General features: G+C 42.4%; 2 protein-coding genes across 2 annotated transcripts in view; both read right to left on the bottom strand.

Moving 5' to 3' along the window:
* LOC117490685 (arf-GAP with Rho-GAP domain, ANK repeat and PH domain-containing protein 1) overlaps positions 1-580 on the bottom strand; it is a 22,292-nt gene extending 21,712 nt beyond the window's left edge. The window contains exon 1 of the mRNA XM_034140464.1: positions 478-580. The gene's annotated coding sequence lies outside the window, so the exon portion shown is untranslated. The remainder of the gene's footprint in view (positions 1-477) is intronic.
* A 2,476-nt stretch (positions 581-3,056) lies between these two features.
* LOC117490553 (alpha-1B adrenergic receptor-like) lies at positions 3,057-10,722 on the bottom strand. The gene is made up of 6 exons (XM_034140320.1): positions 10,426-10,722; positions 9,040-9,291; positions 7,481-7,723; positions 6,787-6,919; positions 4,293-4,414; positions 3,057-3,225 (listed from the first exon to the last, which is right to left on the bottom strand). Exons 1-6 carry the CDS (start codon positions 10,720-10,722, stop codon positions 3,064-3,066), a joined length of 1,209 nt encoding a protein of 402 aa, XP_033996211.1. The 3' UTR covers positions 3,057-3,063.

Raw genomic sequence — 10,722 nt, 5'->3', positions numbered from 1 at the left:
ACAAACCTTTGGAGGAATTAGGACCAATAAATCAGCTTTGAGGTTAAAAAAAATACAGAATGAATTTCCGTAGAATTAATGAACATGAGAAATTAAGAACACAAGCTACCTAACAATTAGCGTTTGTGTTAAATATCTACAAAAGTCACTCATGGTTCATGGTACGTTGGTAAAACTACACACACACACACACACACACACACACACACACACACACACACACACACACACACACACACACACACACACACACACACACACACACACACACACACACACACACACACCAAACTGAATATTACCTCCTGATAATAACAGCCGTTTCTTGCCGTGTTGTATTAAACTCCTGAGTGCAAAGATACTGCTCACCTGTGTGTGTGTGTGTGTGTGTGTGTGTGTGTGTGTGTGTGTGTGTGTGTGTGTGTGTGTGTGTGTGTGTGTGTGTGTGTGTGTGTGTTCACCTGTCAATATATTTACCTGTGTGTCTCTGTCAGAACATGTGGTGTTTCTCTGTGTTCCTGTTTCAGCTTTCTGCATACAAACTGAACCGTCAAATCTTCTCACTCCGTGTGTGTGTGTGTGTGAGAGAGAACCTGCCTACAGAGATCACATGGGAACAACAAGTGCTGTGATTGGTGGGAGGGAACACACCTGCACCAATCAGCTGTCAGGATGTTTTTACAGTGCAGTCAGAGAAATGTCCAACGAGTCCGACCTGCTGCAGGAATGTAGGTGTGTGTGTGTGTGTGTGTGTGTGTGTGTGTGTGTGTGTGTGTGTGTGTGTGTGTGTGTGTGTGTGTGTGTGTGTGTGTGTGTTGTTTTTAAACTCTGACACACTGAGGAAAGATCAAATCTGTAGGAATGCGAAATGAAACTGACACACACACACACACACACACACACACACACACACACACACACACACACACACACACACACACACATACACACACACACACACAGCAGCTGTAGTTCCCCTAGAAAATGTGAACACATTCTCTTCATTAGAATAAATAAATACCTTAACCTCTTAAGCCCTGAGCCTGTTTTTCAGGTCTCAGGCTCGAAAATGACATTCCCAGAACAAATTACTATAACTTCACTTCTAAAAGGGTTAAATTAATAATTTTTTTTCTCAAAGTAATGATAAACCTGTGAGTTGGACGTAGAAAAGTCAGAATCAATATAGAATTTTTTTATTTTAAAGTAAATTCAGATTGAACATAGTAAAACAATTTTAATTATAGTGTCCGTCCAAAAGGAAAACATTACTGAAAAGCAGATCCACACTAATTGCGCCGCATAAGCGCATAGGTGCGGCTCAGTTGAGGCTCCCTCCGCAAGATGAGGCCCCACGCAGTCTGCATGATTGGCCTGTAGTGAGGGACGGCCCTGGTGAAAACTACACTTGGATGATGGGTTAGTAGACTAAAAGCTTTAGGAATCCAAACTATAACATATAATAAGTACCATGTATCAAGATTGATGCAAAACAAGTGACATTTGACCTTTTTAGAGAGGTTTAGAAAACAAAACCCACTTCTTGGGTCATTTGGGTGGATTTGACCTATCTCTGGCCCCCCTTGTTTGATTTTGATGATTGACACCTCTGTTGAACCATTAGAGCCAATAGAATCGAGGGGAGGTTCCTAAAATCCATTTAAACATTACCCATTGGTGAATGAGTGATGCGCAGCCAGAATGCCCAAAACAGGAGGCTGTCATACACTCTGGTGGCTATCATAGCAGCTAATATGAAAACTCTGTTATTGATATAAATATGAAGATGGATTATCAGTAACCATTTCAAAGTGACAGACACATTGGATTAACCTATGGATTAACCTTCAGCAGCGTTTTTATCGTTTTAATGCCATTGAACACAACTTTTGATCAGAACAACAGCTAATGTAAGACAATGTCCCGTTTTTGCTTCGTAAAGCTCCGTGTTGTGATGTCTGTTTTTGCGAGTTTTGATCACTTGTACCCCTAGAATCTGTGGAATCTCAGCTTGCTAATCGATATCTTGTTTGTGCACATCCGATATGTAATAAGGATAAAAATGGTTCGTATCGTCAGTTAGCTGAGTTTCTTCCCGTTAAAGGTGGGGTAGGTACGTTTGAGAAACCGGCTCGAGATTGCTAGAATTTGAAAATACACAACCGGAGAAAATCTGCCACTTCCTTATAGAGCCCCTCCTCCAACACACACGAACGCGCACATGACCAATGAGGGCACGAGATAAGTTTGTGCACAGATGGAAGGCTGACAGGCAGGTAGGCCATCCAGTTATTTTAGCCGGGCCGGCTAAAATGATTGGTCGTGCTTTTTACAGTATTACGGCTTCCACAGATGACATTATTTTATGGATTTTTGGTCAAAGCACTTAAGATATTCATTGCTATCGGGATGTTAAGAGCATTCCATGGAATATAACAAAAAGTGTATCTCGAGCCGGTTTCTCAAACTTACCTACCCCACCTTTAATCGGGTATGACACATTAAGGTTTTTAAATGTTAAGAAGCCCTGAGACACAGTTTCGTGAAGAAGAAAAAACAACGCAGCCCCCGCGGGCAGGGGCCTCCGGGTTGAACAGGTCAAAGAATAATAACTTAAACTAAAGTTGGTTATTTAAACAAACTAAAAAAAAAAATCTGCATGATTTCATGTATAGTTTTAACAGCATTGTCTCATTTAAAGTTGAATAATAATATCATATCTCACTATATTCGGCTCTTTTGCAAAATAAAAAACAGAAATGTAAAAAACATCAACAAATAAATCTAAAACTAAATCCTGTCCTAAAAGTTTCATTTCTATAGTTTTTTATTAATTAGTTTCCTGTTGTTTCTTTCCCACTCGTCTGCAGTCAGTTTTACTCAGCGACACATTTCAAACCCTAACTCCTAAAAAATAATAATTATGTTGTACTTTGTTTTCAATTTACTTTTGAAGTTTGGAACATTTAGAACAATTATAACATTTTAAACATCACGAACATTATAAATATTTAGAATGGGGCGGGGCGTCACGCGGGGCGGGGCTTCACGTGGGGCGGGGCTTCACGTGGGGCGGGGCCTGGGGACGGGGCTTCTGGACAGCGGCTGCCGGCTCCCGCTCAGGAAGGACGAGCTGCCGGAGTTCTGCCGACACGAAGAACCGGCAGAACCTTTGAAGCTTGGACGCCTCCGACGCCAGCGGCAGCGCAGGATCCGGATAAAAGCCTGACACAGAACATCATAACATCAACAGAGGAACACGGAACAACAACACATCAACAGAGGAACACGGAACAACAACACATCAACAGAGGAACACGGAACAGCAACACATCAACAGAGGAACACGGAACCATAAAACATCATCAGAGGAACACGGAACATCAACAGAGGAACACGGAACAACAACACATCAACAGAGGAACACGGAACCATAAAACATCAACAGAGGAACACGGAACAACAACACATCATCAGAGGAACACGGAACAACAACACATCATCAGAGGAACACGGAACATCAACAGAGGAACACGGAACAGCAACACATCAACAGAGGAACACGGAACATCAACAGAGGAACACGGAACAGCAACACATCATCAGAGGAACACGGAACAACAACACATCATCAGAGGAACACGGAACAGCAACAGAGGAACACGGAACAACAACACATCATCAGAGGAACACGGAACATCAACAGAGGAACACGGAACAGCAACACATCAACAGAGGAACACGGAACAGCAACACATCAACAGAGGAACACGGAACAACAACACATCATCAGAGGAACACGGAACAACAACACATCATCAGAGGAACACGGAACAGCAACAGAGGAACACGGAACAGCAACACATCAACAGAGGAACACGGAACAGCAACACATCAACAGAGGAACACGGAACAACAACACATCATCAGAGGAACACGGAACAGCAACACATCATCAGAGGAACACGGAACCATAAAACATCAACAGAGGATCACGGAAGAACAGGGGTAGATGATGGTAGTATTAGTAGTAGTATTAGTAGTAGTATTAGTAGTAGTATTAGTATTAGTAGTATTAGTATTAGTATTAGTATTAGTATTAGTAGTATTAGTAGTAGTATTAGTAGTAGTATTAGTATTTGTAGTATTAGTAGTAGTATTAGTAGTAGTATTAGTAGTAGTATTAGTATTAGTAGTAGTAGTATTAGTAGTAGTATTAGTAGTAGTATTAGCATTAGCAGTATTAGTAGTATTAGTAGTAGTATTAGTATTATTAGTATTAGTAGTACTACCTGTTTGAACTCCCTGCTGTAACAGGGGTAGATGATGGGGTTCAGGCAGCTGTTGAAATATCCCAACCAGAAGATCACTTTGAAAAACGTCTCAGGAGGACGAAGACTGCTGATGAAGGAGCCTACACACACACACAGACACACACACACACACACACACACACACACACACACACACACACACACACACACACACACACACACACACACACAGTATTAATATAAGTATGTGCTTTTATATATTAAAATACTCTCCCCTCCTCACAGTGGTTGACCTGCAGATATGGAGGTGATGTTCGGCGTGTCGGAGTGATATCAGATTTTATGAGGACTTATGAGGTCTTATGAGGACTTATGAGGTCTTATGAGGACTTCTCTCCTCAGACGGAGTTTATCGGAGGCTTCTGAAGGGATTATTTCTCCCTCAGTATGGACTTGTAAGGCCATACTGCCTCAGGCTGCTCTCCTGAACCTCGGCACGAAAACCCGCAGAAAAACCTTCCCATGATGCATCACTGCTGCATGTTTCTCCAAGTTTGGAAATCCTCAGAAACAAAGTTATTCTAACCCAAAGATCTTCACTTTGATCATTATTATAACAACAGTGTGCAGGAGCAGCTCGTCTGCAGACATACAACCATTTGCAGTGCGTTACAAAAACTTCAAAGAGACTCAAAATGACTTCAAAGAGACACAAAATGACTTCAAAGAGACACAAATGACTTCGGAGAGACACAAAATGACTTCAAAGAGAGACAAATGACTTCGGAGAGACACAAAATGACTTTAAAGAGACACAAATGACTTCGGAGAGACACAAAATGACTTCAAAGAGACACAAATGACTTCGGAAAGACTCAAATTGACTTCAGAGAGACTTCAAAGAGACACAAATGACTTCGGAGAGACTCAAAATGACTTCAAAGAGAATCAAGATGACTTCAAAGAGACTTCAAAGAGACTTCAAAGATGCTCAAAATGACTTTAAAGAGACACAAAATGACTTCAAAGAGACTCAAAATAACTTCAGAGAGACTCAAGATGACTTCAAAGAGACTTCAAAGAGACTCACAAACACTTCAAAGAGACACAAATGGCGCTTTTCCGCTGCAGCACGTAGCACGGTTTTAGCTGTTTTGCTTTTCCACTAGGGGTAGTTCCGGCCCAGGGCTACTTTTTCTCCTTTTTTCTGGCCCTCCAAAATCGATGTTCTTACCTGAATATGCTAAACTCGTGACGTAAACACTCTCGACTGCTGAATGGTCAGAGAGAATCGCTGATTTAATTGTAATACACGTTTCAAAATTATGCCGAAGTAACAACATACTGATACCGGTTAGTAAAAACCATGAATTAATGCTTTGACAAGTCTGCAGACAGACGGCAGGCGAAACACCTTTTAAAATGCGTGTTTTCTGAATGGAGATCGGCTAAGCTAACGCAGTATATGCTCCGACCGTCCACACTCACAACAACGGCCTATACAGACATAAATAAACCAGCGACTGTACTCGCCATGACACAGACAGTCTGTGGTTTGTACTTGTTTAACTGTTGTCTAGTTTCTGAACAAATATGAGGAGCTGTGAGCTCTGAGTGCTAACAGTTTGCTGATGTTTGGTTTTGTGGTTCGCATTGAAGATGACGTCACGGCAGTTTTACGCAGCGTCGCTCCGCCCGCCGAACAGCCGATCGCCCCGCCTACCCTGCGTTGCTATATTTACTACCCCAGTTGGTAAACTGTAATGGAAACGCAGCATAAAGTGAGCCTGGCCTACCAAGGCCTAACCATACCGTACTAGGCCGTGCGAGGTCCTGCAGTGGAAAAGCACCAAAAGAGACTTCAAAGAGACTTCTCCTGCAGTGTGTCTATAGGTCAGTGGTTCTCAACTGGTCACGCCTCAGGACTTTTTCTCTTTGTCAATAAATCCCGACCCAAAGGTCTGAAACACTCCAATGTATTTCACCAAAAATAGCGCAGTAATATATATAAATGTTTCTCAGCAGACACTTTGAAGTGAAGTGAAGAACAGAGCATACATTTCAGTAAATGTAGTCCATGGAACAAAACCACATCCTCAACATGTCAGTGCCATGCAGATTATATCCCTCACAGAACTACAGTATGCTTTTTAAACAAGTTTGAACTGGTGATGGGCATCAAGGTTCTAGAATCAAAATTGAACTGTAATCAATAAAAAGGGCGACCTGGAGCCAATCCTGCAAATTCACCAGACGTGAAAGTTTCTAGTCTCCGGGATTTCCAGACAAGTGGCTTAGAAATTCCGGCCTTCCAAATAAAAGTTGGACTTTTTTTTTTCTCACATTTTAGTTTTCACTCGCACCGTGACCAACTCAAAAGGGGTCCGCGACCCAAAAGTGGGTCCCACCAGTTGAGAACCACTGCTATAGGTGTTAGTGCATGTTAATGGTCTGCAGAGGATAACATCCAGGAATCATTCATGCATCATTATGAATATAAGAGTGATGGTACCGAGGGGCAGGGCGAGGAAGAAGGGCAGCCAGCAGAGGACGAACATCCCCACCACCACGCCCAGAGTCTTCGCCGCCTTCTTCTCTCTGGAGAACTTCATCAGTTTGAGGCTCAGAGCGCTGCGACCTGGATCCTGGGAATCATGGACATAAAATAAAGTTCTGTAAGTCATGAGTTCATCTTTTAGTTTTCTGGCAAGGGGCCATCTGGTACACAAAGTCTCTCCATGAAGACTGAGCTTTCAGTGTCATGTGTACGTGATCACACCATGTCAGAAGGTACACTGTTGTGTTTACATCTGACTGTGTAAGATCCAATGGTGGAGTTCAAAAGGTGTATAAATATATTCTCTTCTCCTGTAGAACCAGAACCAGGTTTATAACCAGGTAGGTTGACACGTACGAGGAACTTGACTTGGTGTCATGGTGCAGACATAAAAGTAAAACAAAAATTAAAAACACAGATATAAAACTATTACAAGAAAACTATAAAAACATAAAAAATATTTAAAATAATAGAAAATATAGTCAAATATAGTAAACTGTAGGCATGTTCTCGGCCCATTTGATGAAGGGTAATCTGTCTCTTATGCTGTTGGAAAACAATATAATATTTAAACTCCAACCATTTCTGTGTCTGTGCTTTAATGTGTTTCTATGTTGTTATTTGCTGATGTTGTGAGTGTTTAAGGCACCTGGTTCTGGCTCTGGTTGTGGCTCTGGTTCTGGTTCCTGCAGTGGATCCTCAGCGTGAGTTCCTGAGACCCCGCCTGGCGCTCCTGCATCACGCCGGCCTCCAGGTTCCTGGTGGTGCGCTTGGCCACCACATAGACCCGGAAGTACATGAAGAGGATGATGAAGAGCGGGAAGTAGAAGGACCCGAGTGAGGAGAACAGAGCGTAGAACGGTTCCTCCGTGATGAGACACACCGAGGAGTCCTGAGGAGGAACAGCAGGGTCAGGGGTCAACTCAGGGGTCAACTCAGGGGTCAACTCAGGGGTCAACTCAGGGGCTTCAGCGGTGCACTGTTAGAATAATCTCACTGGTCCCCGGTTTGAGCTTCAATCTCAGGATCCATGTGTTTCTGATCCTCTCCAGAATGGAAGTAGTCATCACATACAGAGCATCAACTAGTTCCTGAACAGTGTCCTTCACATGCTGATATCCAAGAGAGGGAGTTACACAGTCACAAGATGGAGGAATACCGATTCTTCTTGGTAATCATACATCCTGTCATGTACAAAATACTGAGTTTACTTTCAAATGTTGGCTTTTTTCTCAAAATCTCGACATTTTCTCAAAATTCTGACTTTTTCTCCAAAATTCGACTTGTTCTCCAAAATCTAAAAATTCTGACTTTTTCAAAAAATTCTGACTTTTTCAAAAGATTCTGACTTTTTCTCAAAATCTCAAAAGTCTAACTTTTTCTCAAAAGTCTAACTTTTTCTCAAAAGTCTAACTTTTTCTCAAAATTCTGACATTTTCTCAAAATGTTAACTTTTTCTCAAAATCACAAAATTCTGACCTTTTCTCAAAATTCTGACTTTTTCTCAAAATCTCAAAAGTCTAACTTTTTCTCAAAAGTCTAACTTTTTCTCAAAATTCTGACATTTTCTCAAAATGTTGACTTTTTCTCAAAATCACAAAATTCTGACTTTTTCAAAAAATTCTAACTTTTTCTCAAAAGTCTAACTTTTTCTCAAAATTCTGACATTTTCTCAAAATGTTGACTTTTTCTCAAAATCACAAAATTCTGACCTTTTCTCAAAATTCTGACTTTTTTTTCAAAATTCGGACTTTTTCTGAATACTTAAAAATGTTAATAATCACTGGTCCCCGGCTTGAGCTTCAATCTCAGGATCCATGTATTTGTGATCCTCTCCAGAATGGAAGTAGTCATCACATACAGAGCATCAACTAGTTCCTGAACAGTGTCCTTCACATGCTGATATCCAAGAGAGGGAGTTACACAGTCACAAGATGGAGGAATATAAAGCAGTATTCAATGTTTACTTCAGATTAGCTCCACATCAGAAATGATCATGCTCGTCATATGTCTATCTCCATAGAGGCTGAATCATCATGTTAATCACATAGCTATCATATGCCTAAAACAGTCCTGATGCTCTTCTAGGTAATCATACATCCTGTCATGCACACAGCTACAGTTGGGATACCTTTGTTATCATGTTACTCTCAGATTGAAGAGGACATTCAGGATTTTACCAACATGCATGCTGGGTAATGTTTGTACCTGTGCGGGCGGCTGCTTCCAGCCGAACAGCGGTCCCACGGAGATGACAGCGGCGAGGATCCAGACTCCCAGCATGCCGAGCAGCGCCCTGGTCTCCGTGACGATGCAGCGGTACTGCAGCGGGCGAGAGACGCCCACGAAGCGGTCGATGGAGATCAGGCACAGAGACAAGATGGAGGCCGAGCAGCAGAGAACGTCCAGAGCTGCCCAAACATCGCAGAACACACGACCAAACACCCAGTGGTCCAGGATCTGTGGAGAGGAAGCACACCTGAAACACCTGAAACACACCTGAAACACCTGAGACACCTGAAACACACTTGAAACACCTGAAACACCTGAAACACACATGAAACACCTGAAACACCTGAAACACCTGAAACACCTGAAACACCTGAAACACACATGAAACACCTGAAACACCTGAAACACCTGAAACACCTGAAACACCTGAAACACCTGAAACACCTGAAACACACCTGAAACACACCTGAAACACCTGAAACACACATGAAACACCTGAAACACCTGAAACACCTGAAACACCTGAAACACACCTGAAACACCCCTGAAACACCTGAAACACCCAGTGGTCCAGGATCTGTGGAGAGGAAGCACACCTAAAGCACCTGAAACACCTGAAACACACCTGAAACACACTTGAAACACCTGAAACACACCTGAAACACACCTGAGACACCTGAAACACACCTGAAACACCTGAAACACCTGAACACACCTGAAACACCTGAACACACCTGAACACACCTGAAACACCTGAACACACCTGAAACCAGTGTTATTTAAAAAAAGAATATCAATATGAACATTTCAAATACCGCGCCGGCATCACCGCCGTAACCATAGCAACGTAAGTAGCGTAAAGAATGCAGCGCCACCACGTACAGATGGCAACACCCAGAAATATTTACAAATATAAAACAAATATTCAGAAACTGTCATGAACAATGACTATTATTTATTTCAAGAACTGTTATTTACAGAAACTCAACATTTCTAATCTGTGTGACACAAATATGCAAAAAAATGTTGGGCTCCCCCCCATTTCGAACACTGCCTGAAACACCCAGTGATCCAACACCTGGGGACAGGAAGCACAATATAAATATAAACTAATATTTAATAACACCTAACCCTCACCTGAAACACCTGGACCTGCACACAGGCACACAGGTACACATATTTTCTCATATATTTGTATTTGATGTAATACTTGATGTATTATAGAGACGTTCTGGCGGTGCGTTCACTGACCTATTACATGTTATTTTTATGTGTGTTATTTCAGTTAGTTTTTTTTATATATTTGTATTTGATGTAATACTTTAAGTGTTTGAGAGAGGTTGTGGTGGTGCGTTCACTGACCTCCAGAGAGGCGGACACCGGCAGCACGGTGCTCCCCAGCAGCAGGTCAGCGAGGGCCAGGTTGATGATGAAGTAGTTGGTCGGCGTCCGGAGGTTTCTGTTACAAACCACCGCCAGGATCACCAGGATGTTCCCCACGATGGCAAACAGGATGAAGGAGCCCAGAACCAGACCCACCAGAACCGCCCGCACCAGAACCAGAGGGGGGTCCAGAGGGGGGTCTGAGGACGAGTTAGTGCCCAGGAGAGGAGCCTCAATCCTGGGCTGGAGCTCAGAGGAGGAGCCGTTAGTCCACAT

The sequence above is a fragment of the Trematomus bernacchii genome, unplaced genomic scaffold, assembly GCF_902827165.1.
Source record: "Trematomus bernacchii unplaced genomic scaffold, fTreBer1.1, whole genome shotgun sequence".
Classification (NCBI taxonomy): Eukaryota; Metazoa; Chordata; class Actinopteri; order Perciformes; family Nototheniidae; genus Trematomus; species Trematomus bernacchii.
Note: the sequence above shows the minus strand (reverse complement) of the source record. Positions and strands in the feature narration are given on the sequence as shown.